Source organism: Acomys russatus, chromosome 1 (assembly GCF_903995435.1).
Source record: "Acomys russatus chromosome 1, mAcoRus1.1, whole genome shotgun sequence".
Lineage (NCBI taxonomy): Eukaryota > Metazoa > Chordata > Mammalia > Rodentia > Muridae > Acomys > Acomys russatus.
Window position 1 is genome coordinate 81156384 of NC_067137.1, and position 18563 is coordinate 81174946.

Consider the following 18563-nt stretch of genomic DNA (forward strand, 5'->3'; position numbering starts at 1 on the left):
TGCTCTTAACTACCGAGCCGTTTTTCCAGCTCTCTAGTCTACCTCCTTTGAAACAGGGTTTCTCATTGACCTACAACTTGACAACTACGATAGGTTTATTGTTTTGAGAGCTCTCCAGGGATCCGTTTATTTCTGCCTCCCCAAGTGAGTCCAGGGAAGCCATAGCTACACAAAGAAACCCTGTCTCAAGAAACAAAACCAAAACAAAAAAAAACAAAAAACAAAACAAAACAAAAAACCAGGCTAGCCTCAAACTCATAGAGATCCATCTACTTCTACCATCAGATTAAAAAATGTTTTGAAATTAAATTTATTTTTATTACTATGTATATTACTTTTGTATGCATGCGTGTGTCTTACTCCTTTAAACTCCTAGAATTTATTTTCTTTCTTTCTGTTAAAGTGCCTTTAAATGAGGTTGAAGATACAGATTTTGATGGACCCAAATCGCCTTTAGAGACACCAGCGCCTCGTAGGTTTGCTCCTGTTCCTCTTTCAAGGGATGGGAAACTATCGAAGAGGGAAAACCCTATAGAAGAAAAAGAAAACATGGAAATGTCCAGTCCTAAAGGTAGGAAACCAACTGGGGTTAGTCTCCACCTTTTTATTGCTTGTTTCTCTTCATGCTGTGACCAAATACCTGACAGGAAGCAATGAAAGGAGGTAGTGTTTGCTTTAGCCCACGCTATGAGAAGGCGTGGTAGGAGGAGGGTGAGGGCGTTGCTTTAGATGTCAATCATGTTGACTCTACAGTCAGGAAGCTGAGCACAGACAGGAAATGAGTCTGGGCTATAAATCCTCAAAGCCATCCTCAGTGACTTACTTTTTCCAGCGAGGCTTTGTCTCTTAAAGGCTCCAGAACTCTCTAAAACACTGCAACCATCTAGAGAGGAAATTGTCAAAGATGGAAGCCTGTGAGGGACATTTTACATTCAAACCACAACTCTTCACTAGACCTATTTTTGTTGTTGTTGTTGTTGTTGTTGTTATTTTGTGATGGTTTTACTCAAGATGGCCTGGAACTCACTGTGTAACCCAGTGGCCTTGAACTCATGATTTGCCTGCATTAGCCTCCAAGGCACTGAGAGTTTAGGAATGAGGCACTACATCTGCCTAGATCCATATCAAATTAGTAAAATTTCATGGGATTTTCCCATTCAAGATTTAAATTATACGCCTAGTAGTAACTAAATTCTTCTTTGGTGGCTAGTATCCATATATTTTTTTTATTGGTGTGGTATTTAGTTGTTTCCTTAGATTCTTTATTGTAGTTTAGATATATATAACTTTATCACCTACAGATTACTTAAACTTTTCATGAGTAGGATTTTTTTCACATTAAAAATTATTTTATTTATTTGTAATCATTTTTAAATTAAGGATTTTAAATTAATAAATACAATAATACTTTACTGAATGCTGATTATGTCCTGTTACAGGACATTTGATCCCACTGTGAAACCTGAGATTGTGAACTGTAAAAACCCATTTCTTGTTTGGTGTAGTTCAGCCCTAACATACACTTTTCATCCAAGAACTTTCTGTTTACTGTAAGCAGGTAATTATGGTGTGGTTCAGCCCTACCACACACCTTTAATCCAAGAGTTTTCCTACACCGGATTTAATAAAGTTAACCCTAGGTCAAGAGGTGGAGCAAGAAGCCAACTGGCTGGGATTAAGTATAAAGGAGGGACTTTGAGTTGTGGGGTATTTAAGACAGGGTGGGAGGAGCTCTTTGTGTCTTTGGTTCTTTGGCTCTGAGGCTTTTGGCTTTCTCCTCTTGGGCTATTGGCTGAGCTAGCAAACTTTTGGCCTTGGCTTTTGGATTTTAGCTTTTGGACTTTTCCTCTGGGTCATGAGCTGAGCAGGAAGGTCAGCTTGGGTGCGTTTTCTGCCTCTCTGAGCTAGCAAGTTTTCACCCAGCATCTGGCCCCTGAGGCTGCATTGGTAAAATTGAACCATTTGGGATTTAAAATGTCTTTAAAACAACTACGTTCAGAATGTGTTTCTTTTCTTTTTCTTTTTTCCCAAGACACGGTTACTCTGTGTGGCCTTGGCTGTCCTAGACTTTGTAGACCAGGCTGGCCTTGAACTCACAGCTATGCACTTGCCTCTGCCTCCCAAGTGCTGGGATTAAAGGTATGCATGCCTGACCAGATATTTCTTATATTGCTTTTAGGTATAAATTGAAATAAACCTCATGGAAATTAACATATATCACCACATTCACCTGGCATAAGTGCTAGTATATGGACTTAATGAAACCAAAGACCTTTTATGTTTTATCTGAAATACTGGTATGCTCCAGAGCCTTAAAATGTAGCCCTTCTAGTAAAAGTTAATGACAGTATGAAGCTGTAGGCCTTTATTCTTGGGATCATTCAAGCATTCAAGTCTTTAGCTAAGTTTTAAGAATTTAGAAGACAATTACCTCACCAAAAATATTTATTATGTAGTCGTAATAACAAGGCTAGTGGGACATTCAGATAGTTGTAAAAAAACAGCCTTCTTTTTACTAGGTTATTAAGATAGCCTGTAAGGGGTCTCTGTGGGACCCACCAGCAGTTTAATGACACAGAGACTATTAATAGTTTTTAAAGCTTGTGCGTTTAGCTGTGCAGACTCCCAGCTAGCTCATCTCAATTATTCTGCCTCTTCTGGCCCACGCCCCACCACATGGCTAGTTCTTTAATCCCCCCCCACCCACCTCCTGCAGCAAATCTAACAGAGTCCTGGTGTAGCTGGCATCCCATATTGGGTACCACTTGTAGCTGGGCTCTTACCTACCACCCTTCTTTACCCCAGTCCCTCCCAACCTCCCAACACTAGGTAGGAGAGAAAAAGGATAGAAGGGAAAGGGGACGTAGATCTCTTAAGACTATTTTCTACTGATTAAGGGTGTTGGGTTCCTTGGGGCAAGTCCAGTCTTCATCATCAGAATATCTCCAACCATCAAACAACACAGCGGGAACCAGCAGCTGCCGCCACAGGCCCCCTCAGGCCCCCTCAGGCCCTCTCAGGCCCCCTCAGGCCCCCTCAGGCCCTCTCAGGCCCCCTCAGGCCCCCTCAGGCCCTCTCAGGGCTCTTGGATTTTTATACCCTCTTAAGAAACACTGTCTGAAGCTGGCAAAGAAAAATCACGCTTCTCTTAGGGCTCAAGACAAATCATAGTTAACTGCTGTGGACAATCTGAAGCAACCCTATATCTCACACCTGGGATTACAACAAAAACATGTTCACATAAGATAACTGGGTTTTTGAAGAAGTCAAAATTCTTACTACAGTAGTCCAACGTGTGTTGATTAAAAACCTTAACACTCAAGCTGGATGTGAGTTGTGCACACCTTTAATCCTAACACGTGGGAGGCAGAAAATGCAAGGATCTCTGAGTTTACCCTGGTCTACAGAGCAAGTTCCAGGACAGGGCTACACAGAGAAACTCTGACTTGAAACAAACAAACAAACAAACATCCCTATTCTCTAATAGAGATAAGTTTAGGGTTTTTTTTAACTTAAATTATCAAAATTTTATATCACTAATTTTAAATAAGATGAAAATATTTTGCCTTATTTGTTGAGTGTATTTATGCCTGTATTTTTGTCTTGGTTTATTTTCAGGTGCAAAAACTGAACCCCAGGGTTAGGTAATTTATAAAGAAAAGAGTTTAAATTTGCTTACTATTCCAGAAGTTCAAAAGCATGATAGAGGGTGGCATCTGCTTGCTCTGATTTTCCACTGGACGTGGCGGAAAGCATTACATGGGAAGAAAGCAAGCTAGCCAGAGAAAGCTTGGTGTTATATAATATAGCTCCTCCTTTGATAAGTAATCCACTCATGAGAATAAAACCCATATCACCCACCCTATCACGTCAGGAGGACTCCTCATTTCAAATACCATTGATGTGTAACTTTGAGAATTAAGTTTCCATATATATATATATATTTTTTTTAATTGGTTTTTTGAGACAAGATTTCTCTGTATAACAGCTCTGGCTGTCCTGGAACTCGCTCTGCAGTCCAGGCTGGCCTCAAACTCACAGTGATCCACCTGCCTCTGCCTCCCAAGTGCTGGGATTAAAGGCGTGTGCCACCACCGCCCAGCTGAGAATTAAGTTTTCATCGCGTAGAATTTATAGAATACTTTCAAAGAACAGTAGTAGTTACAGAGCGAATTGAGTAGATAATCATTGTAAGATCTTAATTTAGGCTAGAGTACAAATACAAATGAAATGAAATGTAAAGGAGAAATGAACTAATTTGGAAAAATGACATTCTATTTTTTTCTGTTGTAGGAAATGTAAGATTGTTGGAGCAGATATTGAATAGTCATGATCCTTTGACAAGAAAAAGTGGCTCACCAGACATAACTTCACTCACTAGGCCAAAAGTGGGATGGAAGTCTGAGAAAAGAGACAGGTAAATACAAGAGATTGGAACTAGTTGGACTAGAAAGAGCTTTGTTGGCAATTCTACATTTTCGTTAGGAATTTATTCATGTCACTGCTTTTTAAAGTATTTAATTTAGAAATATGGGCTTTTAATGTCTAACACGGGCGGATGCTGGTGGCATTCTGTGTAGCCTCACTATGCGGGTAGGAGGGAGAGAGTGTAGAATAAATGAAGAGCGCTTTGAGAATAATGGTTCATAAAGAGGTCATTGTACTCTTTTCTCTATTGTGGAATATTTGAAAATTTGCAAACATCTTGCTTTGAGGCTTGAGTTCCAATTTAGCGACAGTAGAGGGTTATTCAGTATGCATAAGGCCCTGGGGGTCGATATCCTGCCCCCCTCAAAAAAAGTTTAAAAAGGTTATATCAAGTAAAACTAAGCCCTAATAATTATGTAACTTGAATGTGATTAAAAAAAAAAAACTAGTAAGGAAAAGCCTTAAAAAGTCAACCTGAGTGATTTTATTTGGAAATATTGCATAATTTTGCGTACTGCCCTTTATGTGTGCCACACTGCTGTGCACCTTCCCTGTGTGCTGCCCTCTGTTGGTTCTTCTGTATTGCATACCTGCTGGTAGCGTTTTCATTTTGTTGTTGTTTCCTTTGCTACTTTTGTTGTTACTTTCCTAGTGATTACCTGAGCAGTTATAATGGACATACTAGTTTAAAATAACTTAGTTCAGCCTAATATTCCTTTAAGTTCAGCATGTTGAAAATTCCTCCCCTTCCTACTCTATGATCAGAAAAGTTTATTTTTATGAGACCAAGTACAGCTTGATAACTATACTCCATGTAGAAAGGTGTGTGTGTTTGTGTGTGTGTATATGTGTGTGTGTGTGTCTCGCACATGTGCATGCAGGTGCCCACAAAGGCCAGGAGATGGCAGACTCCCTGGAACTGAAGGTAAAGGCAGACTTGGGCCACCTGGGTTCTTAGAGCCACCATAGGCCCTCTGCAAAAGCAGCAAGTGCTCTTAGCTGCTGAGCTAGTTCTCTAGTCCCTGTACAGATGACTTTTGAACATAAAGAAAGTTACAAAAATACATATGTGTTTGTTTTTTGAGACAGTTTCTCACTATGCAGCCCCAGCTGGCCTAGAACTTGGTATGTAGACCAGTCTCAAATTTACAAAGATCTGCCTGCTTCTGCTTTCCAACTGCTGGAGTTAAGGGCATGTGTCAGAACACATGGCTAATACAGATATTTTCAATATTTATTTTTATAGTTTACCTCTTCTAATACTATTTTTTTTCTCCTCCTTCTAGTACTCTTTATTTTTTCAAATAGATCCAAGTTAGAGTCTGGTGTCTTTTGTCTCACCATGAAAGAGTCTCATATTTTTTGTAGGTTATCTGTACAAGTAATGAATTCGCTTCGTTTTTGTTTATTTGGGATCATCGTTAACTTTTTAATACTACTAATAATTTTATTATTATTTCCAGAACAGAGTTTCATTCTTGTACTTGTGAGAGCTGTAAATTCCGAAATGAAGATGAAAGCAGGCCTAGCTTCTGAGTCACCCTTGCTGGCCTGTGGAGGGCTACCTTCTGTGCCCTGCCCTTCACTCTTAAAGGGTAGTTTCCTAGAAGTTTTGTTGCCCTGACCCCCGCTGTGTGCTTGGCCCTTTAGATTGTGTTGTTGCCCGTGAGACTCCGGGATCCGGGAGCCAGTCTTGTCAAGCACCCTGCATATAACAAGCCGCTGTTAGTTTGAAACTTAAGATTCTTTCTTTGTTGTGGACTTTTGAAAATTTGACTATGATTTGGGTTTTATGATTTTTTTTAAGTTGGCATATGGTATTATGGCATTTTCATACATAAATGTCAATATAGTTTGTTCTTAGCTGTCCCTCCTCTAGACCTTTCTTGCCCCAGTTCCCTCCCCACCCCCTGTCCCCTTTGTGCTGGCTGCCGGCCTTCCTCTGAATAGTCCTCCCTTCGCTCTTCATTATTCTGTTACTGCCTCTTCCTTTGTCCACCCTTAAGATCCTTCTCTTCCGCTAATGGTTCCTTTTATATTTCAACACACACACACACACACACACACGCGCGCGCGCATGCACGCGCACACACACAAACATACACGTGCACATAGACATACACAAACATATACATGCACATGCACATACACATATGCAAGCATACACATCACACATGCACTTACGGGCGAGCGTGTGCACGTGCACACACACTTTAAATGTAAATTTTTTGTTTTGTTTTGTTTTTGTTTTTTGAAGCAGAGTTTCTTTGTGTAACAGCCTTGGCTGTCCTGGACTTACATTGTAGACCAGGCTGGCCTCGAACTCACAGAGATCTGCTTACCTCTGCCTCCCGAGTGCGAGGATTACAGGTGTGTGCCACCATGCCCAGCTTCTAAATTTTTTATATGAGAACGTGAATTGTCCTTCTGAGTCTGGTTTATTTAACTTAACATAATAATCTCTAGCTAGGAATGATTATCTTTGAGTTTGTCCTGCTTACGCATGCTAAGCTTCTTAAATGATGAATAGATTAATTTTTATTAAATTTGGAAAGTTTAGGGCTATTATTTCTTTTATATAATTATAAATAGTATTGGTAACCTTTGTTTTCTAGGATTTTATGTTGACGTGCTTGATTATATTGATGTTCTATGTCTCTGGGGCTCTGTTCAATTTCTTTCTAATTTTTTAGCATAAAAAAACCCTCTATTTACACATCAGAATTAAATACTATCTTCTTTCTGACTCTACTATTTCTGCCTACCCTGAACTTGCTATGTAGACCAGATTGGCCTTGAATTTGAAATGATCCTCTTGCCTCTGCTGCCTGTGTGCTGGGATTAAAGGCATGCAGCACACTCCCATCCACCTCTCGGGCCTGCTGATAAAGTGCAGCTATAGACGGTCAGGAAGCAGGCAAAGGGGCGGTCTAGCTTACCCGGCAAAGGAGGCCGGATGGGTCACGTCCTCCATACACTTCAGCCACAGGCAACTTGGGGTTATTACTAAGGCTTGCCAGAACTTTCTTAATCTTTCTCTTATCACTAGAAATTCATTGATGATCTTTCCAGTCGCTATGTGCTTCCCATTCATTCATTCATTCACACTTAGAATAGGTGATAAAGAACCGATAGTCATTTGTTCCCAGAACCCCTGTTTGCCATGGAAATCGGGCCCTGAACTGCGGTTTTCATCTGCAAATGGTCTCTGATGAGTCTAGTACCATCTGTAAAAATCCAAAGTTTTCCTGCTGAATGATGAACTCCTTTATGATCCTGTAGAGGGTTCTCTTTGTGTCTCATTGGAACAACATATGAATGACTTGGAATAATGACAGATATTTGTAGATCTTTCTAGCGCATACCATACTGAAGGCAAAGGGACTGCCCTGAATTCTCTATCACAGAATTTTCTGGAGTTCTTGGCTGGCTCAGAGCATGTTCAGATAGCTTGATCTTAATGCCATCAGTTTCCTGATAGCCAGAGCTCACATCAAAGAACCTCAGTTAAATTGTCTGTGCCACTTCAGGTCATCTCAGGCAGCCTGTCTTTAGAACTTGTTGACTCTCCTGATCTCAGGTATCATAGTGAGGCCCTCTGGTAGCGAATTGTACATTTGAAACTGGGCATAGTCATGCAAACCCGTAATTTTAGCAAATGTGAGGCTGAAGACCTTGAGCTCAGGTCAGCTTGGGCCACAGTGTGACATGCTCAGAAGCATTTTGGTTACTGTACTTTTTAGCCTTCCGAATTTCTGTTTTATTTTTATCTCATACTTGTCTAGAGTTCATTTTTAACATTCTGGGTATTGTGGTACAGGCCTAGTATCTCAGCTGCTCAGGAACCTGAGTCAAGGTTTTCCTAGGCTAGGTTGACTTCAAGGCCAGCCTGGGCAACTTAGTGTAACTGTGTCTCAAAATAAATAATAAAAAGTAAGCCGTAAATAGTCAGTTGTAGAGTACCTTGCCAAGCAGGAATGGTACCCTAGGCCCAGTCTCTCCCCAACAAATAAATAAAATACAAAAGGAAGAGTTTAGTTTTCTTTTTAGTAGTTTTTTCTGATAAGTCCAATGCATGGGCTTCCTCAATAGCAAACTGTCTTTTCCTGTGTCTTGGCTGTAATTTCCTATTGCTTTATGTACATCTGTCTTAGGGTTTCTGTTGCTGCACAGAGACACCATGACCATAGCAACTCTTACAAAGGAAAACATTTCATTTGGGCTGGCTTACAGTTCAGAAGTTTAGTCCATTATCGTCATGGTGGGAAGCATGCTGGCATGGAGGCAGGCATGGTGCTGGGGACGAAGCTGGGAGTTCTACATCTTGATCCACAGATAGCAGGAAGAGACTACCACACTAGGTTTAGCTTGAGCTTATAGTACCTCAGAGCCTGGCCCCACAGTGACACGCTTCTTCCAGTAAGGCCACGCCTCCTAATAGTGGAGGCCATTCTTATTCAAACCAATGCGACAGCAAGCAGGCCCGCGCGCTCCCCCCCCCAGTCTCTCTCTCTCTCTGTCTCTCTCTCTGTCTCTCTCTCTGTCTCTCTCTCTCTCTCTCTCTCTCTCTCTCTCTCTCTCTCTCTCTCTCTCTCTCTCTCTCACACACACACACACACACACACACACACACACACACACACACACACACGGAAACTAAGCATTGGAAGTAGTACGGTGACTCAGGGTCTCCTAGGGGTTTGTGGGTTATTGTTATTCATGCTGGGTGTTTAGTGCCCTCACTGGACCAGGTCTAGAATCTGAATTCTTTGTCTTTTGAACATACTAGAGTCTCTATTTTGTTAGCTTAGTCTGTTAGTGATTTGAAACAGATTTTTCTATTTTGAGCTGTTAAACCTCTTTTCTTAAGTATGTGTTCACTTCCTACCTGGACAGAGCCTCTCATCAGTACATGCAAACACATGTACACGTGAGCCTGATGAGAGGCTCTGACCCCCTCAGGTTTCCCTGGCCATGTGCACAGCCTTCCAAAGCCCCAGGACTATAGGGGAACTTATCAGTGCATCACTATGGAAGCCTCATTGCCTAGAGTTAAAATGTTTATTAGCCACAGTCTTGTTTGCTTTGGCTACTATTGCGGTTACTTCAGGTGGCTGAGATCAACAGTTGTCTCCGTTGTTGAACATACCCTGAGAAAGCGTGTCCTTTGTTTGGTTCAGTGTGATTAGGCTGTATGACTGCAAGTCTGATGGACGACACTAAGGAAGCTCTACACCTGTCCTTCCCTTGCCATGGTATGAAGTTAATGGTTTTCAAGGCTACAAAGCTGGAAAAGGTGTCTTAAGAATGGGCAAGTTAGCTGGGCGCAGTGGTGCATGCCTGTAAGCTCAGCACTCAGGGAGGCAGAGGCAGGCCGATCTCTGAGTTTGAGACCAGGACAGCCAAGGCTAGATAGAGAAACCCTGCCTTTCTTCACCAGTAGAGCTTTCACAGTGATCAGATGACCTAGCGCTGCTCTGGATTTCCTGCCTCTATTGCATATGATATTTGTAATTATTTCTTTTTTAATTAATTATTTAATCTGCAATAAAACAAAACAAAAAACCGAAATCAACCAAACAAACAAAAAATAACTGACAAGTTTAGTTGGGCATGGTGGTGCATGCCCTTAATCCCAGCACTCTGAGTTAGAGGCCAGCCAGACCAAACTCACTTTCTTTTACAAAGCAAATTCCAGTACAGCCAGAGCCACACGGAGAAACCCTGTCTTGAAAAACCAAAAATTTAAAACAAATGTGTAAGCTGGGTGTGGAGATGCATGCCTTTAATGCTAGCATCTGGGAAGCAGAAGCAGACAGTTCTCTGTGAGTTCAGGGCTAGCCTGATCTGTATATTGAGTTCCAGTATAGCCAGAGCTACGTAATCAGACTTTGTCTCCAAAAAACCAACAGACCAAATATGTCCAGCTTGCGTCTCTGACTCTAAATCATGTTGCTTAGTAAATTGTCCGTGGGTTGGTACAGGCCTTTCATTTCCAGAGTTCTGAAAACCAAACAGATCTTGATGAATTTTGAGTGTTTGCATTGCTTGCGGAAGAAAGGCACTTCAAACTCTCCTCCCCCTCTGCTCTGTGGCTGCAGCTAAGTGTAGCCTCTTGTAAGCAGGACACTTTTCTGCCTTTTCCCTGACATGCATACATGTCTCTCATCAAAATTTTCTGTTATGCTTATAACTGGTAAAGTCTGTGCTATAATTATATTTTATATATAATATATAATATTATAATTAATATTTTATATATTATATATATAATTATAACAGTACAGTGCTGTTTAGCAGTGCACACCGCAGAGTGTTTCAGAGCTTCATGTCATCAAACGTTCTGTGCAGCGGGGAGCTGGCTCAGTAGTTATGAACACTAGCTGCTCTTGCAGAGCAAGAACCTGAGGTCAGTTCTGAGCACTCATCGGGCAGCTCACCGGATCCAGAGGATCACACACACTCCTCTGACTGCCTCAGGCACCAGATACACCGTGGTGCACAGGCACACATGCAGGCAAAAAGCTCATATATGTAAATGCTTACTGTGTTTATGACAATTTAGGAAAAAAAATTTTTTTAATCTTTTGTAGCATTGAAATTCCACATTCACAAAGATTTCCTTCCTCTGAAGAGATAGGAACAGCTAAAGTACCTATGCAGAAGTATAGTGATGGTGTTCACGATATTGGCCAGAAGAAGAAACAAACAAATGACACACTCCAGGTAAAGTGGGGCCAGTGTTAAAATCCATGATTATAACGTAAAAGTTAGGAAGAGCTGAGGGATGTAGCTCAGCTAGGCCTAGGGGTTACATGGCGTGCATGAAGCTCTGGGTTCAGTCCCCCACACCGTATGAAATCGGGCATGCTGGCACATGTTGGCACTGTGGAGGTGGACGCAGGAGAAAATGAGACGTTCAAGGCCAGTCATCTGACCTACATAGTATATTTGAGTCCAGCCTGGACTACATCAGACTTTCTAAAAAACAAATAGATAATGTATAAACAATAAAAATGTCATTAAGACAAATCAGAAGAGAGGATGAAAATAAACCACTGGGGGGAAAAAAAAACCATGACAGTCAGATCTGTTTGTTCCCTTTACAGAAAATTTTTACTCAGCACTCTGGCTGGACCTGTGCCACTAACCATTTCCTACTTCCAACCTCTTTCCCTCCTTTCTTTTGTTCTTCTGAGGCAGTCGGATAGCCCTGATGACCTAGGGATTGCTTTTAAACCAAATTGGCCTCAAACTTGATGACCGTCCTGGTGTTTGCGCTCTGAGTGCAGGAGTGTGCCACCACACGTATAAGGAGGAGTGAAGGCCTGTGGTGGCCCTTGTTCATCCAGGCCATGTCAGGAGCAACTTGTTCCTTCCTTGTGTTTTGCTTTCTTCACCAGTAGAGTTTCCACTGGTGATCAGATGGCTTAGCACTGCTCTGGATTTCCTGCCTCTAACGCATATGATATTTGTAATAATTTTTTTAACTGGAAAGCGTACCTGCTCTGGATTTCCTGCCTCTAACGCATATGATATTTGTAATAATTTTTTTTAACTGGAAAGCAAACCAATGCCAAGTACTCAGTAACTTTTCATTTGGGCAAACTGAACCTTAGACTATATTGATTCTAGCATATGGCCACAACATTGGACTCTTCTTTGTATTAAATATTTATTTTTTTGAGTATTGTATGTATGTGTTTGTGTGTATGTGTGCATATATGCCACATGTATGTGACCCAAGGAAGCCAAAAAAGGGTGTTAGCTGTCCTGGAACTGGAGTCCCAGGTAGTGGCGAGCCACCTGATGTGAGTACTGTAATGCACTCTAGTTCTCCGATAGAGCAGTGTGCACCATTAACTGTTGTGCCATTTTCCCAGCTCTTCTTCTTTAGAGTAAAACAATCAATGTAAGTTTAGCACAGTAAATTTCTGCCTTCATTTTCTCTTGTGGTAAAGCAGTCACCAGTTACCTTGAAGATTTCAGATCGTCTACAGAATCCTGTTAAGCTCCAGACAGGCAATGCAAGGTCTGTCTTGAAAGATGCTGAGAAGATTTTGAGAGGAGTACAAAACAATAAAAAAGTATTGGAAGAAAACCTGGAGGCGATTGTTCGTGCCAAGGACGGAGCTGCTATGTATTCATTTATCAATGCTTTATCTACCAATAGGTGAGACAGCACGAGAGCGTCAGAGCAGTTGATGAAGCTACCAGATCTGCTTGCTTACGTTTTTTAAAGATTGATTTATATGTAAGAGTGTTTGCCTGTGTGTATGTGCATGCACCGTATGTGTGCCTAGTGCCCATAGAGTTGAGAAGAGCGAACCCCTGGATCTCCTAGAGTTAGGGACGGTTGTGTGTTCTGGAAATTGAACTGGAGTGCGCTTGCCTGCTGGGTTATCTTTCCAGCTCCACAGGTCTACTTTCTTTCTTTTTAAAAAAAATATTAAAAAATTTTATTTTATGTATATGAGTGCCCTATCTGCGTATACACCTGCATGTCAGAAGAGGAGATTAGAGGGTATAGGTTGTTGTGAGCCATTATGTGGTTGCTGGGAATTGAACTCATGACCCCTGGAAGAGAAGACAATGCTCTTAACCTCTGAGCCACCTCTCCAGCCCCCAAGTCTACTTTCTTAATATCTTTTCTAAGCACTCACTGTGCTTTCTGCGTTTTCTTGTTTGGAAAAGGCTCCTTAGTGCCTCTGAAGATGTGGGACCTGATATGGAAGCTAGAGAGGTCAGCCTTTTAGTGACTATAATTTTCTACTTCATTTTTTCCTCCTCTTCAGACTTCCCTCCTTCAGTTCTTCACAAGCATTTCCCTGCTAACATATAATGAAGGCTAATACCATCGTGGTTTTTTCTTAGCATGGTGTTGGGTTACATGTAGCTTTAAGACTCATCTAATCCTGGGCCTGTTCTCAGCAGCACATTAAGGCTAATTTAAGAATGTTTCTTTGTTCCTTTATAGAGAGATCTCAGAGAAGGTCAGGATCAGAAAGAAAGTAGATGAATGGATTAAAATAATTTCAGAAGAAATCCAGGTATGTCATGGAAAAATGGAAATTAAGTATCGATGTACCTTTTCTCAGAATAGCAGTCATATACAAATCTAGTTAATGATGCTTTTTTCTCCGCAGTGCTGAGGCCTGAGCCGGGGCCTCCCTCGTGCTAGGCATGCTCTCTGCCGTTGAGCTACACCGCTTACGCATTCTCCACATTAAAATAGGGGGGAGGGGCTGGGATTGAGCTCAGTGGTAGAGCGCTCGCCTAGCACGGCCCTGGGTTCAGTCCTTAGCTCTGGAAAAAATAATTTATGTCAGGTGTGGTGGCACACGCCTTTAATCCCAGCGCTTGGGAGGTAGAGGCAGGCGGATCTCTGTGAGTTCTAGGCCAGCCTGGTCTACAAAGTGAGTCCAGGACGGCCAGGACTACACAGAGAAACCCTGTCTCAAAAAAACTAAAAAAACTAAAAAAAAAGATTTATTTTTATTTATGTATGTGTTTGTGTCCTTGTGGTTATATGACAATGTGTATAGGGGTCCACAGAGACCAAAAGAGGGTATGGGATGCTGTCGCTGGAGCTGGGTAATAGGTGGTTATCAGCTGCCCAGTGTGAGGCTGGGAACTAAGCTCAGCTTCTGTAGAAGCCCGTCAGGTGCTCTTGACCACTGAACTGTCTCTCCAGCCTCCACTTTGGATTTAATGAGATGGTATCTAAGTTTCCCAGGCTTGAGCTCATGGCAGCTTAGACCCTCTTGTCTCAGCTTCCTCGGTGGCTTGGACAATAGGCATGGACCACCAGGTCTGGCTTAGAGTATTTTGTTTGGTTTTAATGGTTTCTTTGGATTGTTTTTGGTTTGTTCTTTGATTTTTTGGGGGGGGGGATGGGATCTCACTATATAGCCCTGGCTGTCCTGGTACTCACTATGTAGACTAAGTAGCGTCATACTCATAAAAGCCACCTACTTCTGTCTCCTGAGTGCTGGGATTAAAAGTGTTGCCACCACACCTGACCTTGTTTATAATTCTTAATTTCACTATCATTCTTTACATTTACTTGTTAGTAATTATAGTTTTACTTAGTTAAACTCTTTATTATAACTTTTATTTGGCTTCTGTATACCAACTTGTCCAGACAATAACTGATGTATGAGAAGTTTGGAAGAAAAGTCTTCCAAAACAGAAGACGAAATGCCACTTGCAAAGATGTTTCAAAACTGCAGATTGGGAAGCGTTGATCACTCAGGCAAACACAGCACAGTCACTAACGCATAGGAAAGGCGGGTCCATGGGGCATCTTCCTCACACCGTGAAGGGCACAGCATGTCTTCGGACATCAAAGGCTCTTACGTTTTGTGTATTTGAAGGTTTAGACCTCGACAAGGCAACCATTACTTTTATCTTGGGATGCAATGCAGTTGTTTTCCTGCAGTGTGCTTGCGTGTTTACTCACGGGGAGAGCAAGGGGAAGGGTCAGCTCTGCTTCCACAGTAGGGAACACAAAAAGCTGTTTTAAACTTGGTTACTTAGAAAGATTTGGTTTTTGTTTTGCTTGTTTGTTGTTTTTGTTTTTGTTTTTGTTTTTGTTTTTGTTTTTTTGACACAGGGTTTTTCTGTGTAGCCTTGGCTGTTCTTGACTCGCTTTGTATACCAGGCTGTCTTTGAACTCACAGAGATCCACCTGCCTCTGCTTCCCAGAGTGCTGGGATTACAGGCTGTGCCACCATGCCCAGCACTTGGAAACATTTATAAGGAATTTATACTAGTCACTGTATAACTCACCAGATAGAGAGATGAAGTGACCTGGCTGTATGCCATCAATGTTTTTTATTTTTTGTTTAAATGTATACAGTGTTCTGCCTGCATGTACTCCTGTAGGCCAGAAGAGGGCATCAGATCACATTATAGATGGTTGTGAGCCACCATGTGGTTACTGGGAATTGAACTCAGGACCTCTGGAAGAGCAGTCAGTGCTCTTAACCTCTCAGCTGTCTCTCCAGCCCCCACCACTGTTAATTCTATGTTTATTTTAATCTTCAAATAATTTAAGTTTACATGTAGTCACCTCAGTCTTATTATAAATTATGTACTTAAGTTTGTTCTCCTAAAGTTACTAACTTCTTGTGATTCAAGCCTCTGAAGTGTAAAGCCATTGTGATGCCTCCCATGTTTCTGCTTCCTCCTCTCTATGTTCCACAATGTGCTAGTATTGTAGCTTTAGGACTGTTTTTTTCCCCCCTATGTTTTATGAGACAGGATTTCTCTGTGTAGTCCAGGCTGGCCTCCAACTGGAGCTTTTCTTGTCTCCTGAGTACAGGAGATGCAGCGTGCACTGCTGTGCCCAGTGTCTTTTAGTTTTCTGTTTATCTTTCCAGAAAGCTTTTTTTTTCTCATGTATATATTAATAGTCATTGTTTTTTATTTATTTATTTTTGTTTTTTTGAGACATTGTTTCTCTATGTAGCCTTGGCTGTCCTGGACTTCCTTTGTAGACCAAGGCTGGCCTTGAACTCAGAGAGATCCACCTGCCTCTGCCTCCTGAGTGCTGGGATTAAAGGTGTGCGCCACCACACCCAGCAATATTTTTTATTTTTAAAGCATTTAGAAGTAGTAAACAGTGTTTATCTGATAAATTCCAATATTTGCTAGTGTCAAAGCTTCACTGTTTGTTGTGGCTTAAGTAATTATAATTTTCTTTACCTTAGGATGAACTTACTAGAAAAGATTATGAACAAAAGAGATTTGATCCAAAGAATCAAAGGAACAAGAAAGCTCTGGCTGTGAGTAGAGATGTCAAAGCCAACACACAAGACAAATCTGTGAACAGATTTGTGGTTCCAAGAAGACACTGCCAAAAGCAAGTACAGGAGCAGTTTAGAAGTCCACCCGTAAGGAGCATGCCTGCCTCGGGGCCACAGAGAGAGAGAAGAGAGGTGAGCCTCCACCTGAGTGTTGTGTTTAGATACCATGTTGTACCTGTCATTTTCTTAGAGAAATAATGGCGTGGATATGATAAATTATAAGCTGTGAAGATGTGTACAAACCCGGACCAGATCTATACCATTGACTACATAAGGTCCACATTGGACCTGCAATGTGGAAATCCACATGAAATCTGTACTTGGCTCTTTCAAAGGCCTCTTAGTGTGGTTTTTGTTTTTTATTTTTTATTTTTGTTTCTTAGGAGACAGGGTCTTATATGTTCCCCAGGGTGTTCTCAAACTCTTGAACTCAAGCAGTCTTCCCACTTTATCCTTCCAAGAAGCCTAGAAGATCATCCCCAGCTTTAGAGGTCATGAGTCACGGTTGTGAGCCACCATGTAGTTACTGAGAATTGAACTCAGAACCTCTGGGACAGTAGCCAGTGCTTTTAACCATTGAGCCATCTCTCTAGCCCATTTTTGTGGTATTTTGGTTATGGTTGAAAGTGGAGCTGGGAGTATATAAAGTCATTTAAAGACTGTTTATTGTATTTAAACATAATAACTATATAAAACATATTTAACCATTTCTTTAGGAACTGAAAATATGCACAGTAATGTAAAACTGTTTTATGTTTTTTGGCTGGAAGGTTTTACTATTTTCATAGTAATTTTAACATGTTTTGCATTGGCAGGGACTCATGAAGTCAACCACAGTTTTACAAGATGAAGATTATATGTTACATATATATGGGAAGCCAGTTTATCGGAGTCATCGCAGCACTCTTAAAAAAGGACCATATCTCAGATTCAGTTCCCCATCTCCTAAGGCAAGACCACAGAGGCCAAAAGTAATAGAGCGGGTGAAAGGTAAGGAAGCTCATTTTCTGTGTTGTACTGCATTATTTACAGAATAAGCTTAATATATAACATTGCTGGTTTTGTTTTTGTTTTTGGTTTTTTTGAGACAGGGTTTCTCTGTGTAACCTTGGCTATCCTGGACTCATTTTGCAGACCAGGCTGGCCTCAAACTCACAGTGATCTGCATAACATTGCTTTTTATATGTTAGCTGTGCACACAGCTCAGTGTCTAGTGTCTTAACGTCAAGGAACAAACAGCAAAGCTTCACTCACTATCAGCATCTGCTAGGGAGAGTGCTTGTGGGCACTTTTGTGGTTTTGTTTGTTACCAAAAAGTCTCCACCAAAAAAGATAGCTTTTAGTTAAATAAGAATATTTTCGTTTTTTATTATGCGTTTTGAGTTGTGTCAGCCATTTTCTTGGTGTATTTGAATATGACTTGGTTAAATACTGAGTCTGTTAATTTTGGTTACATTTCCAAGGTTCTCACCTTCCATCTCAGAAGTTAGTAAGCTTCCCTGAGTGACTAGTGACACCAGGTCACATGCTTTCCCTTCTGCAGTTGGAGCTGTAGCAGTTGCTCACTTCTCTTTCCTTTGTAAATGCTGGTTGGTCAAATATCTATAAATCCTGTTAATGCTTGTTTTAAAGACATGCAACTTACGATATTTACCTTAATATTTTTCTTAAATTCTGGGATTTATTGTTAAGATTATATTTGGAGTTTGCAAAGCATTTCCAAAACAATAGCTTAAGGTTTTAAGGCATTTTCAGACCCTCAAATAACCTTTTTCAGTTAGCCTTTGAAGGTAAAAGCCAGTGAGCCCCTGTGGCCGTCATACTCATCCTCAGGCTGTTCCTTGCTGTGGGGAACAAGATGCATCTTTTCTGGAGAGACAGAGAATAAAGGCTTTAAGTTTTGTTCTGTTTACTCGTTTACTTGCTTATTTGTTTTTTGTGTGTTTTGTTGGGTTTTTGGGTTTTTGTTTTTGTTTTTTGTTTGTTTGTTTTTTCTGTCTTTTTGAGACAGGGATCCTTTTTGTGTTGTAGTCCTGGCTGTCCTAAAACTCACTATGTAGACCACTCTGACTTCTAGCTCACAGGGATTTGCTTGCCTCTGACTCCCAAGTGCTGAGCTTAAAGGTTTGTGTCCCCAGACCTGGCTTTTTTTTTTTAAAGAGCTATTTATTTATGTATGTGTGGTGTGCCCATGGAAGCCCGCGGAGGGCATCAGAGCCCTCCAGGTGGTTGGGTTGAAACTCACCCAGTGTGGTGCTGGGAACCGAACTCAGGTCCTCTGGAAGAGCAGCATCACTCTCAAACCCTGACTCATCTCTCCAACCC

General features: G+C 41.3%; 1 protein-coding gene across 1 annotated transcript in view; it reads left to right on the forward strand.

Moving 5' to 3' along the window:
• Kiaa0586 (KIAA0586 ortholog) overlaps positions 1 to 18563 on the forward strand; it is a 101880-nt gene that overhangs the window by 19299 nt on the left and 64018 nt on the right. Inside the window, exons 8-14 of the mRNA XM_051147226.1 lie at positions 404 to 571; positions 4294 to 4417; positions 11022 to 11154; positions 12390 to 12601; positions 13406 to 13478; positions 16143 to 16370; positions 17054 to 17228. Coding sequence (XP_051003183.1) covers positions 404 to 571; positions 4294 to 4417; positions 11022 to 11154; positions 12390 to 12601; positions 13406 to 13478; positions 16143 to 16370; positions 17054 to 17228 — 1113 coding nt within the window. The remainder of the gene's footprint in view (positions 1 to 403; positions 572 to 4293; positions 4418 to 11021; positions 11155 to 12389; positions 12602 to 13405; positions 13479 to 16142; positions 16371 to 17053; positions 17229 to 18563) is intronic.